The 23383-nt window shown below is 39.3% G+C and overlaps 2 protein-coding genes and 2 pseudogenes across 3 annotated transcripts; 2 read left to right on the forward strand and 2 right to left on the reverse strand.

The window, feature by feature from the left end:
• Nucleotides 1–1571: 1571 nt before the first annotated feature.
• LOC126410538 ((R,S)-reticuline 7-O-methyltransferase-like) lies at nt 1572–2404 on the reverse strand (annotated as a pseudogene).
• Nucleotides 2405–4798: 2394 nt separating this feature from the next.
• On the forward strand, nt 4799–23383 carry LOC116263706 ((R,S)-reticuline 7-O-methyltransferase-like). Of its 2 annotated transcripts, XM_050080531.1 has the most exons (3): nt 4799–4872; nt 19833–20566; nt 22884–23383. In XM_050080531.1, exons 1-3 carry the CDS (start codon nt 4848–4850, stop codon nt 23184–23186), a joined length of 1062 nt encoding a protein of 353 aa, XP_049936488.1. In that variant the 5' UTR covers nt 4799–4847; the 3' UTR covers nt 23187–23383. The 2 variants fall into 2 exon arrangements, with proteins under 2 accessions (XP_049936488.1, XP_031499301.1); XM_031643441.2 differs by lacking the exon at nt 4799–4872 and having other exon boundaries at nt 19725–20566.
• Nucleotides 4820–11754, forward strand: LOC116264899 ((R,S)-reticuline 7-O-methyltransferase-like). Its single transcript, XM_031645353.2, has 2 exons — nt 4820–5606; nt 7822–11754. Exons 1-2 carry the CDS (start codon nt 4848–4850, stop codon nt 8122–8124), a joined length of 1062 nt encoding a protein of 353 aa, XP_031501213.1. The 5' UTR covers nt 4820–4847; the 3' UTR covers nt 8125–11754.
• LOC116264900 ((R,S)-reticuline 7-O-methyltransferase-like) lies at nt 12017–17189 on the reverse strand (annotated as a pseudogene).

Genomic DNA, 23383 nt, shown 5'->3' on the forward strand with positions numbered 1-23383 from the left:
ACACCAAAGGTGCCTTAAGAACATATATGAAGTGATGGATTGGTAAACTATGGAAATAAAACACTTAGTTTGTCCAAGGCTGCATTAGAAGGTGTGTAGTGTAAGAGCCTCAGTTTATTTCTTAGTAGCATGGATCTTAAATCCATACTACATGTAAAAAACCATGAATTTAAGATCAAATGAAGAGAAGAAGAGGGGGGAGGGGGTGTCCAACCTTAACTCCATGGATCTGAGTTCTCAGATCACTGCAGGGGTCGAACAAAACACACTGTTACTTGAATGAACACAAGACAATGAATAATGCTTAAGTTGTTCGTCTACAACAAATAAAAGATAAGCCATTTGAGAGGATTCACCAATCACTACAAAATTGAGTTGATGCCTCTGTCTATGTTTGACAGAACTAACATAAAGTTCATGAAGTCATGTTTACCAAGGGCGATTGGAGACTGATAATAGATTTATCCAATCACACTTTTTGTTTAGTGTATTGAGAGAACTTGCCATGTAAGCCAATTAGAGCCTAATGATGGAATGTATAATCTAACACTTTGTTTGGTGCGTCATGAAAAAACGACAACTATTGACAAACTAATTATTGTCGTTGTAGTCTTGGCCAAAAGTAGTGTTCACCTAGCAAAGCAAAAGTTTTATTTTGGCCAACATGTCCTTGTAAACCATTATTCTATAGTTTAGTAATTAAGGCAAACTATGAAGAGGAGTTGGATATAGACAATTTATATGTTCTTGCAAAATAAAAAGCCTATCATAAAAAATATAATTCAATTAATAATTGTATGCAGTTTGGGATTTTAAAATACATGGATGAACCCCATATGTCTCCAAATCCAGTCTAGGAAGGTATATGTCTTCACCATGACTTTGATGTCATAGCAATAAGGACACTATTTTTGCAATTAAGGGCATCAACCACTTCATTCAATCTTGTGGTGCATATAATAGTGGTATTTTGGTGTGATTTATAATAATTGTTATAAATAAAAAAAGGAGAGGAAGAATAAGGAAATTAAGAAGAAGATGAACTATTAAGTTTTTCATAACCCCTTTTTGTCGTTCTAAAAATTTTCTTTTTTAACATTAATTGGAATATTTTGGTCATTACACACCTCTATGCACAATTTGTGCACAAGAGTATGCACATAACTAGCTTTAGATATAAAAATTTTGTATGATTGTGGACGTGCTAACCTAAACTTTAGCTTGCTAAATAAGTAAAAAAGGATAGAAAAAAGAAGCAATTAGGAACTGAAACCATATGGTGCATAGAAGTGACTGCCATTTGGCATAATCTCCTTAAATCTGAGTTTGTTGTTTGCGTGTGGGATTATTCGTGAGTTGTTGTGGCTAGTTTTCTTCCCTTCAAAGCCTTCATGGCAATCTGTACTGTTTTTCCTACATAAAAGATTGGATGTGGGACAGAGCTAATGCACCGCAGAATGCAGCAAAACCCTGAAACCATATCCTACCATTTAATTTGCAAACATGTTCAGCACACAGTTACAGAAAGTCTGGATATTTTTGTACGATATTCATCCTAATCTCACTACTCACTAGACCAGAGTTGGTGGCAGGAATTTACAAGAAGAATTAAGTGTTGTGCATGGACTTAAACTCCCAGGTGTTGAAGTACCATGAGGACTCACATTCATGAAGACTGCATCAGCCTTGGGAATCTCCACAAGCATGTCACCACCCACATGAGTAACTCCCTGGTAGTTTGGTGCAGTAGCCACAACAATGGGAAGGTCCAGGTTGATCCCTTTCATGTGTGGGTAGGTCTTCACTATCACTGCAATGGCTTCTCCAATGCCGCCACCGACATCGACAAGCGAGCCAAACCTACTGAACCCATGCTCATACTCTACCATGACTGCCTTCAACATATGATTGTGCTGGTACAAACCATAGCTGAATTGAATTGCTGGTTAAATTCAGGGCTGCGGGTCACTTCCGGCACCATTTTCATCACCAATCCGTGGATCATGCTGCGCAAACACATGTCCTCACTAACAGCCTCATGATGCAGAAGAGGAAGCTGATATCTGGCAAGCAGGGAGGAGCTAGGGGGGCACGCAGGGGCATTGGCCCCTACTCAAAAAAAAATTAAAAGAAAATTTACATGTAAATTTAATAAAATTTCATTTGTCTTATATAAATATTTTGAAAAAATGATATTTCGGTTCCTCTCAAAATTTAGAAAATTTAATCGGGTTTCTCCTTATGAAAAATTTTTGGCTCCGCCCTACCGGTAAGGGTGCTGGCAGCTCAGCTGTAATATGTAATCTGGTGCAGGGTCATGAGCCGGGCCATTCCGGTGGATTATGTCTGCAATGCCGAGCTCGACTGCACACTTAAGCATCATCGAGTCAGCAAATGCAAACATATGTCGAGAATATCGACCTTGCACCAGCCTCTCCTCTTCCATCTCCATCTATTTTTTCCTATCCCGTCTTGGACTCGTGAAAAAGGTTGTGGGCAGCTTATAATACCACTTGACAAGAGGTTGTCCTTCATCAGTCCCTCTCTTTCTCAATGGAGCGACCAAGATCGAGTCAAGTGATCCATGACGAATATGGCCGATTCAACAATTTAGTTGAAAGAAATCGTGAATGGACATAAAATATTACAATTTATTTAAAAAAATGGAAAAATGTATTCAAATTAACTAACAATTGAAAAATGCTTAGGAAGCAAAATGATGTTTTGATTCTCAAATGTTGTTTTGAGGGACCACCTCAAAAAAGGGTTTCTGAAAACCCTTTCAATGATCTGCATGGGAGGTCTTTTTCATTTAGCACAAACGACGTTTTGGCCTGACATCATCAACTTTTATTAAAATTCAAGTGTTATTCAGATTTGTTTTTCTATGCACCTCACATCTTCAACTTCGTTGATGGAATCGATGAATCATGTTTCACGCAGCCTGCAAATATTTGTTTGATTGATGAATAAAATGCATATATAGACTCAGTGTATAGTGGCTTCAAAAGTGATAAACGTCACCATGGTAATTTTCATCTTATTTTCATTTCTTTTCCTTTTAACTAATGATAATATTAATAATAATAACTGACAGATACTGAAAGTCTCTCATATTTTTGAAAACCATAATGTAAAACTCAATTTTTGTCTATAAAAAAAACAAGTTTCAAAAAGTGAATCCTGTTTTTGAAGGTCGTCTGAACGCATAAACCAGGTTTTCACAACTCATTATAGAAATTGATTTCCACAAAACCAAGTTTTTAGAAAAGCCATTTGATTTTAAGTGTCATCCAAACACTGTGGACATTCTCGGGTGGTGATTCCTTCGATCAAAAGGAGGTAATCTTCTTTTTCACAATTTTCAATTGTCGGTCAGCCGTGTTCAATTATTTCTTGTAGAAAACTGTGAAACTCTTGAATTCTTATTCCTTCGTACATTCACATTCGTTTCCTACTTCTTGCATCACCTAACCACAATTAAATATGAGACATGAGAAACAACTGTTTTCCCTTTATTTTTTATGTTTTCTTTTGTTAAATAATAAATTTAAAAAATATAAAAATTTTCAAAAAGTTGGTAGGACAACCTCATTGACGGCCGTATCCTTACCTCTCAAAGATGAAAGCAACCTTCATTAAAACTAGATTTTGTTCATTAATGAGTTGAATTATAGTTTTAAAATTTTAGTTGAAGCCAAATTATAATTTTTCAAAATTTTTGTATAAATGAAAATTTTGTAAAATTACACACACATATATATAAATATATACCCACACATAAGGCATGCAAGTGCCTACGTTAAGGAAAGCCATTTTCTTTTTCCTTTTTCTGGTGGGGGCATGGGCCTTCCTGCCCCAACTTTGTTCATGGTGGTCAGTAGAAAAAGTAATATATATATATAAGTGCCTACGTTAAGGAAGAGACAAGAACTACGTTAAGGAAGAGACAAGAACCACTATCGCCATAGTGGTTGAGAAGAGAGAGAGAGAGACGGAAAAAACGACGCAAGACTGCAACCTTGCATCATCAAACGGGGTTTCTGAAACGGTGTATTTAAATCCTCGGATTTAAGATATGCCCCATATCCTTACGGAAACTCTTAGCATGTTATATGGAAGATTATCGACATTGGCCTCAGATTTTCACGCATGCAAGCTAACATTATTATAGTCTTCACAAACCGCAATCCCTTCTAAACGTTTGAAGGATTTGGAATTGTTTAAACATGAAGTCTTCAAGTCTGGACGAATATCTTACATGCATACAGATTTTTCATTATGCAAAGTCTTTCTGTTCTTGTTTGCAGGTTCTTTCCACACACACTAAACATGATAATTTTGAGGCGCGTCCTTAATTCCATTGTTTCAGTAGATGGTGACATCCAACTGATCCTTTCTTTTTCTGATTTTACAGTAAATTCATCTTTAAAACAGTTTGCAATATTTTTCAATTGTTATTTATATCATAAGTGAGCGTCTACTTTCTAGTATATAATTACCATGACGTTGGGCTTTCATATGTATGTTATTGTCGCCAAATCAGCGCTGTTCGATCTTCGCTTGCTGGTTACAAACGACTTTTGTGTGGAAGGTTGGAAAAGTTGATCAGATAGGAAGAGAAAAAACCCTCAACACAAATCAATATTTGTCTATACCATCGCGATAGCTCCATTTTTCTACCAACGGAAGAGAGAGAGAGAGAGAGAGAGAGAGAGAGAACGTTAATGGTTTCCTATATAACCTGCTCGACGTTTAACCATCCCACCTATTTTCACAAATCAGAGAGAGAGAGAGAGAGAGAGAGAGAGAGAGAGAGAGAGAGAGAGAGAGAGAGAGAGAGAGAGATGGAAGAGGAGAGGCTGGTGCAAGGTCAAGTAGAAATATTCCGACAACTCTTTGCATTCGCAGACTCGATGGTACTCAAGTGTGCAGTCGAGCTTGGGATCGCAGACATAATCCACCGGAACGGCCGCCCCATGACCTTGCACCAGATAGCAGCTGAGCTGCCGGCAACCTCACCGGACATCGGCTGCCTCTTCCGCATCATGAGGCTGCTGGTCAGGAAACATATCTTCGTGCAGCACGATCCGCCCGCTGGTGATGGAATTAACGCCCAGCCCGAGTTCGGTCTAACGCCAGCCTCGAGGTGGTTGGTCAAGGATGGTGAGCTCAGTCTGGTTCCTATGGTCCTCTGGGAAAACCATCCTTCTGCTTTGGCTCCATGGCACTGCCTCAGCAAGTGCGTGCAAGAGGGAGGTGTAGCCTTCGATATGGCTCATGGAGTAGATATTTGGGGATATGGAGCTGTCAACCCTGAATGTAACCAGCTAGTCAACTCTGCTATGGCTTGTACGAGCAAAATCATAGTGAAGGTAGTCATGGCTAAGTATGAGCATGGGTTCAGTAGGCTTGGCTCGCTTGTCGATGTCGGTGGCGGCACCGGAGCAGCCATTGCAGAGATAGTGAAGGCCTGCCCACACTTGAAAGGTATCAACCTGGACCTCCCCCATGTTGTTGCTACCGCACCAGAGTACCAGGGGATCACTCATGTGGCCGGCGACATGTTTATGGAGATTCCCAAGGCTGATGCCGTCTTCATGAAGGTCTGTGTTTTCATGGTTTTCTTTTTCCTTTTTTTTTTTTCATTTGGTTGATGGTGAACATCGAGTCAAGTAGTTATCTTGGCTTCGATAAAGTTAGTTTTTAAAAATAAATAAAATTTGTTAATAGAAAATATATTTTTAAAATAAATACAGTACTGAACCGAATCGAATTCTATCAAGTCGACTCAAACCGGCTCAATATGTTATCGGGTTGACTCAAATCGGTTTTTTTGAGTCTCAACTCGAGTCCTATCAAGTATTCCACCGGAACGGGCTCAATATGTTATCGGGTCGACTCAAACCGGGAGTCCTATCAGGTATTCCACCCGATGCTCAGCAATATAGTAGCAATGCTCAGCAATATAGAAGATTCTTAAAATATTGTGCCAAAAGATTTGTGAATTGCATATTTTTCTTACATGCTTAAGTGAACATGACTGTGTAAGGTCTTTCGCAATTTTGTCACGTACGATCAGCCTTAGCGGGGAAATATTACACTTTTTTATGGGGAAAGCTGTTAAACTGAGAAAAGTAGGTGCGGAAATGTATATATATATATATATATATATATATATATATATATATATATATAGAGAGAGAGAGAGAGAGAGAGAGAGAGAGAGAGAGAGAGAGATATCAGCGCCAGTAGATTCAATCTCTCCATACTATTTCCATGGTGCCACTCGTTCATGTTTTCATTTATGTTGAATTTTTTTTCCTTTGTTTTCATTTTTTTAACTTTTGATTTTCAAATAAATGTAAATGTTTAAGAATGTATTGTTTCGGTTAACCATTAACCGTTCCAAAACTGACCCTAGTCGGCCAAGTCACAGAATTCTAGTGCATGCGCTGATTCATTTTCTTACGTTCATGAACTGTTGAGTTTGATTCTGACAGCCAATCTTGGCATCATTCGCAATACCTACGCACTTCATTTGCGCAATTATTAATTATCCCGTAAGATTCATGAATATTGAACCAATCTTGGCATCATTCGCACTACTCTCTATTTGTACAATTAATAATTGTAGGGCATGTGCTGATTCAGTATCTTATTCTATGAATGTTCATGACGTTTGAACCAATCTTGACAGTATTCACACTACTCTTGCTATTTGGACACTTATTAATTGTGGTTCATGAGTGATTAGGTATCCTAGGAGCGTTTCATGAAGTTCCAATCAATCTTGGCATCATTCATACTATTCTCTCTATTTGTACAATTATTAAATGTTTATTGAGCATCAAATAAAGGAGACCAATGAAATTTTCTAGTTTCTTGGATTGGTTTGGAACCTAAATCACGTGGCTATGGGTACAGATACAAACGTGTGGATTCTGGCATAAGAAGTTTAGAATATGTAAACGGGTACAACAATATATATATATATATATATATATATATATGCAAAATATCACAAAAAATTGAAATGAAAGCAACATTTAAAGAAATAAATATAAATAAAATTATTACATGTTAATGAACAATAACTTCAAAAAAGAAATGAAAATTAAGTTAAAAAAATAAATTAAGTAAAATTAAGTAGTTTGAATAATTTTCCATTAAAAAAATACCCAAATGTGTCCAAGTACCCACTTTGGGTATGGTTATGGTGACACATGTATGGGACCTTAGAAGTACCAATGTGACTTACATTGGAACGATTAGGATAGAAATATATATAAATATGCATGCGGTGTCCAATGGGCCTTTTGGTTCTTTCAGTTGGATCTTGATCATTTTTCAAGAACCCAACCACTTAATATAATTAAACTGCTAAAAATTATAGGTTTGAAAAAGAAAACCTGCTGGATACAGTGGACTTCATTACATGATCAACCTAAGCAATCACTTTTTTTGTTGTTTCTTGATGCCCATGTAAAACCTGACTAATTCGGACCATGCCACAAGTTCATTTTGAACCGCTTTCTAGATAGCAGGTGAAGATGCTTTGTTCATCATGTTTAGCTCTTCCAGAATGGTATAACCAATGGTAATAATCCGAACAAGATAGAAATATTACATTATGTAATTAAGTTATTGACCTCCTCTAGCCTAAGAATGCACTAATTTGAAGCTGTTGATCTAGATAACTATGCATTTGCTTGCAAAATTGATTCCTCAAAAGGTACCATTATGGGAAATTGAATACCCAAAACCATATATTTCTAGTAGTACTCATCATTTTTTCCTTCTAATTTCTGTGTGATGTAGTGGCTATTGCATGATTGGAGTGACGAGCACTGCATAAAGATATTGAAGCAATGCAAGAAAGCAATTCCACATGAATATGGGAAGGTCATAATACTGGATGCTGTGCTGCAGTCCAATGTCAAAGAAGATGCATGGGAAGATACTAGAATGGTGTTTGATGTGACAATGATTGCACACACTTCGGGAGGGAAGGAGAGGACAGAAGTGGAGTGGAGGAAGCTGCTCAAGGATGGAGGGTTCAACCGTTGCAACATCATCTCCCTCCCTACTGTTGCATCACTAATTGAAGCTTTTCCCAATTGAATGCTAAAAACATGAGCATGCCATAGGACTTGTGAACAATGTGAATGTTAGTTTTTAAGTTTGCAATTTGAGGGATTTCTTTTTTTTTTTTTTAAGTGGTGCATTTCATGAGTTGCTGTCAGCATTGGATCTATATCATTGTGCTGAATAATATGTACTACTGTTAGAACCGTGAAAGGCATCTAAGCAGTTGTAAGGCTTTTGCACCCAAAGAGGCCTATGATGGTGGTCTTTTCACCAATATAGGTCAAAAGACATAACAATCAGGCAATGTATTCGACTTAGTTGCCTACGTCCACAAATTGAAATTTACTCTCTCTATCTTGATAAAATGTCAAGTTGGGAGGCTCACTTTTAGGCTGATGCTTGGTTGCAATTTAAGAATGGAATTCCAGATATACTATACAGTTCAAGATACATCTTTTGTTTCCTCAATGGGTTTGCCTTCTGCAGCAGTTTCTAGCTTTTGTTTAATACTCGCAAAATGTGTTTTTTTATCAAATATGGCATGTATATATGGTAGGCATAGGGTCATCATGTTTAGCTGAGAATAGTGGTGCTGGAAAACTAGTCTTCTTTCGTTAACATCACTTTGCAAGCCGAAAACTTGTGGAAGAGTATTCACCTCGGTTCAAAGTAGGGATGTTCATGAGCCAAGCTCGAGCCAAGCTTGTCCAGCTCTAGCTCAGCTCAAGTCTCCATAACCACAGAGCGAGCTCAAGTTGACTACTAGAGCTTCACTTGGCTCAAGCTAACCAGCTTGAGCTCGACTCAGCTAAGGATGAGCCCAGTTTTTGCTGGAGCTTAGCTGCACCATTTACTAAAAACTGGATTTGAACCATTTTTTACTTATACTAACCATGAGTTCAAATGAGTTCAACTGAGTCAACCTTGCCTAGCTCGAGCTCCACTCACTTATTTCATCAAATTTATTTCTCGATTCAAACTGGACTCGCAAGCTCCAGTCGACCTTAGCCTAACAAGTTTGAGTTGAGCCCCAGTTGGCTTGACTCATTGAACATCCCTAGTTCAAAGTTTGTGATAAGGTTAGCAAGCTGGTCTTGAGTGGGAACAGTAGCGTTCAAAGTATCATTCTGCAATGTGGCCCTAAATGAAATACACATCAATTTCAATTTGCTTGCTCGTTGGTCAATTAGTTTGACACACCAAAGGCAAGGCACCTGCAGTTGAAGACTCTGAAGTTGTTAAAGTAGAAAATTAACCATAGGACCTCATAGGCACACAAGGCAAGGGCTCAATATTTGGCTTCTATGCTGGATCAAGCCATAGTTGATTGAATACCAAGAATAATGAGGGACCTTTATAGTTCCATTGTACCTAGCCCCTTCCCCCTATTGGATGACCTTTTTCTTGACATACAAAGAATGAGAGATTGGCCCAACCAGATAGTGAAGCCTCAAGCAAACTGTTTTTGCATCAACCTTCTTAGACAACATCAGTGCAGACACCAACAGAAATTAGTTAATGGTTGTAAATATAGTTTGTAATAGAAAGTTACCTTTACATAGCATAGAATTTAACTGATAGCGGCCATATGCGTGGCAAATATTATATCCTAGAACCATGCCAGAAGTGAAACCTGCATACCTGGAAAAAGCTGGGCTTCACAATATGAATAACGGCTGGGTGATGCATTTTGTTTTGGATGAGTGGTTTTTTCCATCGCCCTTAAAAGAGTCCACTGTCCCCTTCTGTGCACACCCCCAAAGTTCATAGAGCAAAGCAAGACTTACCATAGTCCAAAGGAATAACACATTGAGACATGTGAGTGACCATCCCAAGTCCCTTTATAAGGTGGACCACCTTGCCGCCCAATGTGCATTTACTAACACACTTTCTTAACTACGAATTGCAAGTTTGACCGTGTAAGAATAAGGTATTGGGGAGTTCCAACTAGATACCATCATGGAGTTGGATCAGGTAATATGTTCTCATCATTTTTAGACAGTTTGATAGAAGTGGCCATCAGGTCTAAAAAACGTTTGGCATCCAGCAGATCAGCTTTGCATAGTAACTCAATCATGTATCTTTGTTGCTATGGAAATGGAACAATGCCTTGATACCAAGGAAATAACATATGGGGCTTACATCATTGGTAGCAAACTCTTCATTGAGTTTGTGTTAAATAGATTCAACGTATAATATGAATTTGTTTGAGAACCATGGTTAATTTTTTTGAGTGTCATGGATCTACAATTTATATTTCATTACTTTTCGAGTCAAATTGATGAATTTATAGATACTTTTCTGCATTGGAGTGATTTACTAGTGTGATCCAAAAATAGATATGCTCCAAATGCTTTATAATATTGGATTGTGGTTCAGGTTTAGACCAAATTCATGCATGGGACATGAGTCCCATGTCATAACCAAAAGTATCCTCCTACATGAGCTTTCATGCAATTGAAGAGTGATTTTAAGTGTTTTTGCAAATAGTCTAGGAAGTTGACTGACTTTAGGATTTATACATAGATAAATGCTTAAGTAATATGGACAGCTCAATCCACTAAGGAACATGAATGGTTCCTGAGGGGGTTGGAGTAACGACTTGGGATGAGGGCTGGTAGACGACCAGTCTGCATTTCAAGTGTCAAGGGTGCCACCTCCTATGCTACAAAAGGGAGGGTCACTAATGCACAAGTTGAAGCACATTATAAGGGAGGGGACACTCCAAAGCACTGAAAGCAGACCCTGTACCCTAAGATATAGTTTGGCGGCATGTGGTGGTAGAGCCAGAAATTTAAGCTCTAATTATACTTTAAACTTGAAGGGCATTCATATATAAATCATGAAGATGACGAAGGTCCCAATACGTGAATAAAGTAATTTATGTTGACTGGTATGGGCAATCAATCACATCAGCCCACATTTGTTTCTAGCATTGGCAGTAAGGATACTTTGTGAGTGTCTTATGAATCTGCCTCAAAGATTGAAGTAGGTTCATGAAGCAATATTTCTAGTGTTCGATGAATCTACCTGCATATGTGGGCTCTATGTATTCATGAGACATTCACAAAGTGTCTCAACTGCCAAAAGACACTTAAGGTGACAAGAGGTTGGGTGGAATTTTTGACTCTCTACAAGGCAGTAGGTCTTCCCCTTGCTTCCCAAAGGCATAGGAACTAGCACTATAGATTTTCACTTGAATTTAAATTTTATTAAATGAAGCAAAAGATAGTCAACAAATTAAGATATAATTCAAATTTACTCAATAGACATACCTAGTGCCCTTTCTTGATATTTTGTTGTTCTTCTTGATGTTTGTAGCATTTGCATGTTAGCTTTGATTTCATATGATAGATTGTCTACGTTCTGCAAGCTGAAGTTGAGTTCTACTCAGTTTTTTATGGTTAGGTATGTTAGTTTTTTATGCTTAGGTATAATTTTTGGCATGAAATTTTGGATTAACTACAGCGTGCAAAAAAACCCCGAGTTTGAACATACAGCCTGGAGATTGCTTTGCTTGGAATTTCAATCCCTCAAATGAAACTAGGAAAAAAAAGCCAGATATGAAGCTTGTTACGTTGATTATGGTATTATATGTATATTGTCATATGTATTTACTCTTAGTCACTTAGTCTGTTATATAGTATTGGGACACCTCATACTTGTTATATGTATACTTTAGTATGGTTATGTTTTTCTTTAAGTAGAAATGGATTAAAGGATTTACATTCCTTCCTTTAGAGATAAGATCTCTAGTTATTTTTTTGGTGTTTTGTATTAGATTACAATTAATGAGTAAAACTTTTCTATTGATTTTGCATATTCAATGAAGTAAGCAATTAAATTTTGATTGTTTAACTTGATTATGCTTGTTATATTACTACTCCCCATATTTCAAATATTAGTAATATTTAATTAAAATAGCTTGACATATTAACCTAACTAAAAAAAATAAAAAAAAATGGTCGCCTTTCTTGCCTAGGCCTGCCAGCCAGGTCGCCTTTGACAATATATGCTCTCACAAAGGACAATGGAACTCTCGGGTCTGCCAAACACAAGGACTTCTCATAATTGTCATGAAAGAAAATATTGTGCGTTTGCTCAACATTTTCTTGTTTCGGAGCAGAAGAATGTTGGCCATCACATTCTCAGTACCCACGCCATAAGGGCAAGTGCAAAATTACTATAAAATACAGCTTCATACCTGCAAAAGTGACAAAAATGCAAACTGCAATGTGTGAAGAAAAAAAGTTCTAAACAACTACAAGAATGGTAGAGCATAAGCATAAAAGATAAATACCCTATTGCCAGAAGTAGGAAGGAAGGAGTAAAACCAAGAAAGACAGAAGAAAGGCAAGCTAGCAACCGATTTGGCAAAACTGTGGGAAGTGCCAATGATAGCCCTGTCGATAAGCAAGAAAAACTAAACACTTAAGAACATCTGGAAATAAATAATTTTCTCTCCAGACACATCCATACATCAGAAATGTTTTGATTTTGTTGTAAAACCTTTTGTATAGGAACTTAGTTCATGTTGTTTTTCGCCCATACGTTTTCCCCATTTTGATGTCAGGTTTCTGAATTTTTCAAATTAGCTTGATCATATAAACAAAAATTAGCTCATATTGCATCTGTTTCCATTGAATGAAATTGGAATCTACCCACATTACCTTCTCGTGGAAACACAAACTTTTAAAAGGAAGAAGAACTGGGAATGCGACAGAAAAAATAATTAACAAGGTAAGTGCTTGTCATCAACAAGTAGATACTATTGGGACACAAACACACACACACACATGTATATATACACATGCATATGTGAGAGAGAGAGAGAGAGAGAGAGTATATGAATATACCATGATGCTCAAAGGGACTGCTGAGACGCTCACTGCAAAGGCAGCACATACCCAACCCATAATTTTCAAACGCTTGGCGCCCTTTGAGAAGAAGAAAGAGATAAGGAGAATGAAGCCGACGATCCCCACGTTGAGCACCAGCAGTAGCTTGATTGCCTTCTTCTGTTACTCCGAATATCAGATCGAAGTTAGAAACTGCTTACTTAGCTTGGTGCAATACAAAATTTTCTGGCATATATAAACGGGTGTGCATATGTACAGACGACCATGAACATGATGATGTATATAGACTCTCTTTTTGGGTGAGCTAAAACGTGAAGATCACTAGGCATACCCTGGCTTTCTATGCTGCATAGATTATGAAAATGATGATGTATATAGATTATACTCAATAACACATCCGACCGTGTTGATCGTTATGGGGAGAAAAGCATTGGATTTGAGAAGCGCACGTAAGATCATTTGGTGGGCCGGCATATGTCTATGAGGAATTTCAGACATTATGTCTCTCTTAACGTAAATATCCGCTTAAGTGATTGCATTTTGAGATATTACGTTATTTTAGATGGTATGGGGTAATTTTGAAATGTATAGATACAAGTACGCAATTACAGACTCTTTGATGGGTGGAATCCGTAATTGCTCTTAATATAAAATGGTAGTGGTCCCTAGGGTCGTACAATGGTTGCCTGAAACGTTGGTTTCTAGGGTTTTCCTTTTCCCCATCTGAGAGAGACCTCAAGCGCATCGCAAAGACCCTGGAAGATCCTACCGCGATCTACCATCCAGTTCCTCAGATGGATTCAGGTACGTTTCTGCTTCAGTTTAAGGTTTTGTTTAATTAAATGATTTAGCATGATACTGGTTTAGGGCATATCGTTTGTGTATGCATGAAGGGGAGAAATCCCAACAATTGGTATCAGAGGGCCCATGTTCTTTGTTAAATCGTTGAATTTTTTGGTGATTTTGTGCGTCATCTCGTTCGGTTCTTCCCTGTTCTTGGCTGCGAGTTTAAAAAAAAAAAAATTCATGGGCGAGCAACGGAAGTCGTCGGGCTTCCGCTGCAGTCGCCTGAGGCACAAGGAAGTATGGCGAAGGGACAGCCAGTTTTCGGTAGGCAACCGTCGTCAGAAGGCGACACCCGTCTGCCGGCCGTCCTGGCACGACCCGCTGGTGGCCCGTCGGTGGTTCCCCTGCGTCTGTCGCAGCCACCCAAGAGGAAGAAAAGGGAAAAGGGGCACAGGGAGGAGTAGGCAGTGAAGAGCGACAGTTGGGAGGTGTGACGGCTGGCGAAGGGCGACTGCCGGCGACATTGCTGTCGCCGAACGGGCCCGTCGAACCAGCCGGCACCCACCCAATGTCGCCGGTGGCCTTCGCTGCCGTCGACTGCCGTTTTTTAACCGTTCTCAAAACAGAGAAAAGGGGGGGGGGGAATGGAAGGGGAAACCGGCCAGAATAGGCCGGTTTCCGGCGTGCGTCGGCCCGCCATCGCGGCGGCCGACGTCCAGTGACTCTGGCGGCACCCGCCGGCGGCCACCCACGGTGTTGGGTGGCCTACTGGTGGAGCTTCACCGCCCGCCTGCTGTTCGGCAGGCGAGCGGTGGAGGCGAAGCCCGCGACACTGGGGTGGTTGATTTGGGTCGAACCGGGTCGGGTCTTGACAGACCCGATCCGGATCCATCAGATTTTAAAAAAAAAATTCTTTCACCCGCCCGCGCCTCCACTTTTGATTTTTCGGATCGGGTCGGGTCCGACAGGGTCCATATGGTTTGCATTTATACTAGAACCGGTTCATTAAGTTCAGAACCGATTCGGTCCGATTCAGACCCTTTGGGAATCAGTTTGGACATTTTGAAATCGATTCAGATCTTTTCTGAACTGGTTCAGTTGATTTTCTGACCGGTTCGGACCCTTTTGAAACCGGTTCAGATTTTTGGGGACCAATTCGGACGATTTTGGAACCGATTCGGGCCATTTTCAGACCGGTTCAGTTAGTTTTTAGATCGACTCAGGGCTTTTCAGACCGGTTCATTCAGTTTTAGAACCGATTTTAGCCATTTTTTTAGCCGGTTCAGTGGGTTTTGGAACCGATACGATCTAATTTTGAACTGTTCATCCAATTTTTAGACCGGTTCAGCCCGATTTAGAGCATTATGGTTCACATTTAACAATCATCATATTAACTTACTTAAGTAAACCAAAGAAAATTTTAAGAAAAAAGAAACAATGGAATCCTTTCCAGCCTGCATGGGCACCCAGGTGCCTGCATGTTGTCTCATAGAGGATAACCCTCCCTTTGGCAGCACGTCCTTGCAACACAGGGAGGTGAACCTTCATGTAGACGTACAACCATTGAAGGTGTTTTTTAATGTTTACTTGGAGAAAACTGTTTCAACATAAATTTCGGAGGCCATACACTTGTGCTTCCATGGTTCTACCTTATTTGAGTCATTCAAGGCCTGTGGACCTATAGCTGATCCTTCAACTTAGTGTTGTACTTGCCACCCTTGGTTGCCTAGAGGAGTAACCCAAGAGAGCATGTTAATAATCATAGGATTCAAACCTTGGATCTTTGAGTGTGAGCCACCTAGCTGCTTGGTTGCCTTACAACCTTTGAGCATCTGCCTAAATTAACTTGTTCTACCTAAGAAGAGAAAAGAAAATAAGAAGAAGAAGAAAAACAAAGAGGGGAAACAATCATGCGGTGCATATAATAGTTGTCTATTGGCATGATCCTTTACGAATCGCTTAGAGCCCACGGTTGTGCACGCAACAAATGTATAAGGAAAAATTTAGAAAGGGGATTAGAGTATTTTAGAATTTTTTTAGAAATAAATATATATTTTAAAGTTGCAACTTTTTAATAACCCCGACCTTTTAAAAGTTTTATTTTCAACTTTAATCAGGGTATTTTGGTCATTACACACCTCTATGCACAAGTGTGCACATTACCAGTTTGGGAAAAAAAGACAGGTTTTTGGTATAATTTTGTATGCGGCAACCTAAACTTTAGTTTTTTAAATAAGGAAAAAAAAGGAAAACATAAGCAATTTGAAAACGAAACCATGTGGTGCATAGAAGTAACTGTCGTTCGGCAAAATCTCCTTAAATCAGATTTTGTTGTTTATCTGTGGGATTATTCACGAGTTGCTGTGGTTGGTTTTCTGTTCTTTCAATGACGTGATGGCAATCTGTTATGTTTTTCCCACATAAAAGATTGGATTTGGGACAGAGCTAATGCATCGCAAAATGCAGCAAAACCCTCAAATTGTGTCATATTAATCCAAATCTCAATACTCACTAGGCCTGAGTTAATGGCAGGGATTGGCAAGAAAAATTAAGGCAGGGATTGGCAAGAAAAATTAAGTGTTGGGCATGGAGTTAAACTCCCAAGTGTTGAAGTACTGTGAAGACTCACCTTCATGAAGACTGCAACAGCCTTGGGAATCTCCTCAAACATGTCACCACCCACATGAGTGACCCCCTGGTACTTTGGTGCAATAGCCACAACATGGGGAAGGTCCAGGTTTATCCCTTTCACCTGTGGGTACGTCTTCACTATCACTGCAATGATTTCTCCGGTGCCGCCACCTACATCGACAAGCGAGCCAAACCTACTGAACCCATGCCCATACTCTGCCATGACTGCCTTCATTATGATTTTGCTGGTACAAACCATAGCTGAATTGAATAGCTGGTTGAACTCAGGGTTTGCTACTCCATATCCCCAAAGATCTACACCAAGAACATTGTCGAAGACTACACCTCCCTCTTGCACACACCTGCTTAAACAATGCCATATAGACAAAGTGGAAGGATGGTTTTGCATGAGCACCATAGGAGCCAGGCTGAGCTCACCATCTCTGACCAACCATCTTGAGGCTGGCGTTAGACCAAACGCAGGCTGGGGGTCACTTCCGGCACCATTTTCATCACCAATCGGTCGATCACGCTGCCAAACACATGTTTCCTCACTAACAGCCTCATGATGCGGAAGAGCCAGCTGATATCCGGCGAGGATGCCGGCAGCTGCCGCCGCAGCTCAGCTGCAATCTGGTGTAGGGTCATGGCCCGGCCATTCCGGTGGATGATGTCTGCGATGCCGAGCTCGACTGCACATTTGAGCAACATCGAGTCGGCAAATGCAAAGAGTTGTTGGAATATCTCGACCTGACCTTGCACCAGCCTCTCCTCTTCCATCTCCAGCTATTTCCATTTTCCCTTCCTGTCTTGGACTTGTGAGAAAAGGTTGTGGGCAACTTATAATACCACATGGCAAGAGGTTGTTCTTTCTCACTTCCTCTCTTTCCCAATGGGGCGACCAAGATCGAGTTGCGTGCTTCATCACTGAATTTGGCCGATTCAACAATTTAGCTGAAAGAAACAGTGAACTGACATAAAATATATACGATCTATGAAGAAAATGGAAAAATATATTCAAATTAACTAACAATTAAAAACGCTTGGTGCATTTGGATACACTTTCACAACGATGTTTGAGAGCGAACGTGGTTTTGCGGGACCACCTCAAAATTAGGTTTCTGAAAACTCGTTGTTTTCCAAAACAGTGTCTTTCATGTTTTCAATTACCTGCTGGTTTTTTTTTTTTTCAGCCAAACCGACTTTTTAGAAAAAAGACACTGTTCATCTTGTTTTGGTCGGTTGATTTCAATTTTTTCACTAGAATACTATGGGACTCTTAATTCTTATTCACAATTGGTTATGTAATTCTCAAATTACCTATCCACAGTTGAAGTCCTCTTTTGAACATGACACGCTGCTACTATCTTTGTTTTTTAAAAGAAAATTGCTTTTATTAAATACTAAAATTAAAAAAATAACAATATTCAGAAAGTTGGTAGGCGCCATCCTCATTAAGGATAGGCTTATCGTACTACTCAAAAAGTAAAGCAACGGTCACCTTTTAGCAAATTAAATTCATCACCACCCTTTTCTGCGAACTAATAAGGACAGATTTCACAAGCGAACTACCAAACTTTGTTTTAAAATCAAATGTTTTCGACACAATTCACAAAACCAGACACAAGTTTGATATATTTTTGGAAACCCGACACCGCTGAGGGGTTCTAATTTCAGAAAACAGAAACAAAAAGCATTATTTAAGTAAGAAAAGAATAAACTTAATACATATTTCTCATCAAATTACTCTTAAGATCATATCTATAAGGTTAGATTGTAAAGTAAAGTACTTTAATAATTTCTTTTAAGGGTTCTGGTTTTTACCAATTCCTATATTGTTCATCCTTGGTGGTTCATCATCCTAGCCTCATGTGCATGTGTGGCCCATCATTCTTCAACCATGTGACTTGCATGTGGATTGGTTTGCATGTCCACTTCAACATCAATGGTTTTAGATTCGTATCATCCCGTATGCAACCAGTCAACCAAATAAATGCAAACGCATTACATCCATCCACAATACGTAGGACCGCGTTGATGTTCCATCATGCCTTTCTACATCTCCCATTGTTTGAGTGAGCTGGATGAAAAACTCCAGGAGTTGAAGATGGTGATCAAAAAGCTTTTCCTCTACATTCATTATTTAACACATTGGAAACAGTACGTAAAGTTAATTTGGGGCAGAGGCATGAAACAGTTTTTAAAGTGTTGAACGAATCTAACTAATTTGTGAATTAGATGCAAGGGATAAAACTCACTTCAAAGTGGGGATTGATATGTTCTTTGATTGTCATATTTTTGCTTGCATGTGGATATCTTCCTTCTTCCCAAGACAAAACCACCCAATTGCCATTCACATGTATATACACATACATTCATTTGGAGCTAGGTAATGAAAACACGGTTAACCTTAAAACCTTAATTATTTTCATGGTTAATCAAAATAATCTATAAAATAACTTTTGTTAAATTAAAAATCAAATGAATAAAAATTGCCAATTTTTTTTTTCCCTTTGAAAACGTCATGAAGAACGTACACGTCCTAATCTTGTTAACCCAATTGTGGTTCTCTTTAGTTACTTTCTAACATTAATAAAGAAGTGTTCACATTACTACCTTGGACATTATGCATGTACTAATGTTGATGTATGTAGCTAATTATGTACTAAAGTTGGTGGACATATTTAAGAGGACTATTCCAAACTGATTCACATGGAATTCAACCTTATTGAGGGTATTTTGTCAATAATTATAAGAAAAGGTCCTCTTCATCTCATACACAATCGCAATATATATATATATATATATATATATATATATATATATATATATTGCGATTGTGTATGAGATCAAGAGGACCTTTTCTTATAATTATTGACAAAATACCCTCAATAAGGTTGAATTCCATGTGAATCAGTTTGGAATAGTTCTTTTATATATATATATATATATAGAGAGAGAGAGAGAGAGAGAGAGATGTATATGGTGGTGGTTGTACCTCTCGTTACGTGGTACTTTGGATAACCAGGCGTGGCATATGGCTGAGGTCCATTCAGTGGCAGAGCCACATGTTGGCTGGTGTGGGTTCAGTGGCAGAGCCACATGTTGGCTGGTGTGGGGCAGTTGATCACACCACTTCACAAAATTAGTTTAATATATATGTTAATATTTTAATATATTTGATTGTTATACATAAAAGTGTTTTGAAAATTAAAGGTAACCCACCACCTTAACTTTGTGATCCTTTGAATAAATCCCACCATTTTGCCGCTGTGGAGGGGCACTTTTAGATTGTTGCCTATTTTTATTAGCTTATTTTACATTTTTTTTATTGTTGGGAGCACCTTAATCATTTTCCTATATCTCTGCTCCACATTTAACCCCTCCACTTCTTCCCACAAATCCAAGGGTGAGAGAGAGAGAGAGAGACAGAGACAGAGATGGAAGAGGAGAGGCTGGTGCAAGGCCAAGTAGAAATATTCCGACAACTCTTTGCATTCGCAGACTCGATGGCACTCAAGTGTGCAGTCGAGCTTGGGATCGCAGACATAATCCACCGGAACGGCCGCCCCATGACCTTGCACCAGATAGCAGCTGAGCTGCCGGCAACCTCACCGGACATCGGTTGCCTCCTCCGCATCATGAGGCTGCTGGTCAGGAAACATATGTTTGTGCAGCACGATCCGCCACCTGGTGATGGAATTAACCACCAGCCCGAATTCGGTCTAACGCCAGCCTCTAGGTGGTTGGTCAAGGATGGTGAGCACAGTCTGGCTCCTATGGTCCTCATGCAAAACCATCCTTCTGCTTTGGCTCCATGGCACTGCTTCAGCAAGTGCGTGCAAGAGGGAGGTGTAGCCTTCAAGAAGGCTCATGGTCTAGATATCTGGGAATATGGAGCTGTCAACCCTGAATTTAACCAGCTATTCAATTCTGCTATGGCTTGTACAAACAAAATCATAATGAAGGCAGTCATAGCCAAGTATGAGCATGGGTTCAATAGGCTTTCCTCGCTTGTGGATGTCGGTGGCGGCACCGGAGCAGCCATTGCAGAGATAGTGAAGGCCTGCCCACACTTGAAAGGGATCAACCTGGACCTCCCCCATGTTGTTGCCACTGCACCAGAGTACCAGGGGATCACTCATGTGGGTGGCGACATGTTTGTGGAGATTCCCAAGGCGGATGCCGTCTTTATGAAGGTGAGTCTTCACATGGTTTTTTTTTCACCTATTTTATTGGGTGTGGTGAACACTTAGTTCGAACAAGTCGACTCGATAAAGCTTGGTTTAAGTTCTGAGTTTGAGTCGAGTCTTGTAACAAATGAATTGAGTTCCAGTTTTCTTAATGACTTCTGCATTTAACCGAGTGGAGCTCCAGTTTACGGAGCTTGACTCGATAAAGCTTGACTTGACTCACTCATCTCAGCCAATGAAGACGGGATAGGCACCGAACTCTGAAGAATAGTCTTCAACGTGCAAGCCCGCCGGGGTGGATGATGGCTCGGGATAGACTTGAAAAGGAAACCATTTTCCGGCCTTCTACCGATGCCTTATTACCTCTGCCATGTTGCAGCGGTCCAGCCAATGACCTTCCAACATCATAAAAGAAACAGCTCTCTCAACAATCAATGCATCTCCGATTCCGAAGGTCTCCGTCCATTAAAAAGTGAGTTGGGGAGAGTTGTTTGCCCTTCTTTTTTAGTCCTGTATCAAAGAGGACAGATCAGTTTGCACCTCTTGATTTAGGAAGATTTTTAAGAGATTGCGCCTTATGGTTTGTTAATTGCCATCTTCTTTTGCATGGTTAAGTAAAACCGTGTAAGGTCTCCCATAATTTTGTTAAATACTACCTACACTGGCTGATTGTGCAATCAGCCTTGGTGGGGAAGTATTACACATCTCTTTTGGGAAAACGGTCAAACTAAGAAAAGTATATATATATATATATGTTGGTAAACCACACACTTAGGTTAGGGGTAAAAACCAGAACCTTTAATTTTTTTTGCTAAATTTTAAATAAAATATAACCATCCTAATATATTTGTAAAAAATATTTTGCTATAAAACATGTTTTCAATCAAACTATTTTTATGAAAAATGTTGATTTTCAAATATATGTACATGCGTATGAATGCATTTTTTGGTCAATAATAAACCGTTCTACAACTGAACCTAGTCGGCCAATTCACCAAATTGTAGTGCATGTGCTGTTTCATCCTCCTATTTTTACAATTATTAAATGTATTGAGCATCAAATAAAGGAGACCGATGAAATTTTCTGAGTTTCCTGGATTGGATTGGAACCTAAATCGCATGGGTATGGGTTCCGATACAGAGATGTGGATACAGGCACAACAAGTTTAGATAATGTGAGTAGAGGGTACAAATGTGACTTACATTGGGACAATTATGATAGAGTTATATATAAATATATATGCGGTGTCCAATGGGACTTTTGGCCCTTTCAGTTGGATCATGATCATTTTCAAGAATCCAACAACATAATATACTTAAACTGTTCAAAACTTTAGGTTTGAAAAAGGAACATGAAAACCTACTGGATATAATGGACTTCTTTATTACATGATCAACCTAAGCCATCACTTGTTTTGTTGTTTCTTGATGCCCATGTAAAAACTGATTTACACAATGATTTTTTTATTTTCTTTAAACACACAGATTTGGCAATATGACCATAATCATGTGTTGGTTTGCCATGAACTGGCCGAATATCGAATCTAAGACATGCCCGCACACACACACACACATTATATCTAAGCAAACACACATGCACACACATATAGGGGTGAACGCCGAGCCGAGCTACTCGAGACTTGTTAAAGCTCGGCTCGTGAACGAGTTCCAGCCAAAGTCATTTGCTTAATGAGTCGAGCTCGGGTTCATGAGTCGACTCATTCAAACAATCGAGTTGAGTTCGAGTTCAACACGTAATTGCCGAGTCGAGCTTGATCCTTAATCTAGTTTGTCGAGCCTTAATCAAGTCGATATATTCAAACGAGTTTACAAGTTTGTCGAGCCTTAATTGAGTCGAGCTCGAGCTGAACACATAATGATGAATATCAATTCTATTCAAACGAGTTTGTCGAGCCTTAATCAAGTTGAGCTCGAGCTGACTGAAATCGGGTGTGACTCGGCTCGTGTTAACCCCTACACACATATATACACAAACGAGCCAAGCTTGAGTTCAGTTCATTCAGACAAAGCCACAAGTTCATTTCTAGAAACAGGTAAAGGTGATCTGTTCTACATGTTTAGCTCATCGAGAATGGTACAACCAAAGGTAAAGATCAGAATGTGATAGAAATACATTATGTAATTAAGTTATTGACCTCCTTTGGCTAAAAATGTGCTTATTTCAAGCAGTTGATCTAAATCGCTACGCTTTTGCTTGCAAAATTCATTCCTCATAAGGTACCATATGGGAAATTGAATTCCCATAACCATATATTACCAGCATTACTACTCATCTTTGCCTTCTAATTTCTCTGTGATGTAGTGGATATTGCATGATTGGAGTGATGACCACTGCATAAAGATATTGAAGCAATGTAGGAAAGCAATTCCACATGACAATGGGAAGGTCGTAATAGTGGATGCTGTGCTGCAGTCCAATGTCACCGAAGATGCCTGGGAAGATACTAGAATGGCATTTGATGTAACAATGATTGCACACGCTTCGGGAGGGAAGGAGAGGACAGAAGTGGAGTGGAGGAAGCTGCTGAAGGATGGAGGGTTCAACCATTACAACATAATCTCCCTCCCTTCTCTTCCATCTCTAATTGAAGTTTTTCCAAATTGAATACTAGAAACACTAAGCATGCCATAGAACTTGTGAACAATGTTAATGTTAGTTCTTAAGTTTGCAATTAGAAGGAGAAAAAAATCAAGCATGTGGACAAGCCAATTTCATGAGTGTCTGTCAGCATTGGATCTATTTCATTTGTTGAATAATATGTACTACAATGAAATGTTAGAGATGTGAGGGGCATCTAAGCA

This window comes from Nymphaea colorata, chromosome 11, assembly GCF_008831285.2.
Source record: "Nymphaea colorata isolate Beijing-Zhang1983 chromosome 11, ASM883128v2, whole genome shotgun sequence".
Taxonomy (NCBI): Eukaryota; Viridiplantae; Streptophyta; class Magnoliopsida; order Nymphaeales; family Nymphaeaceae; genus Nymphaea; species Nymphaea colorata.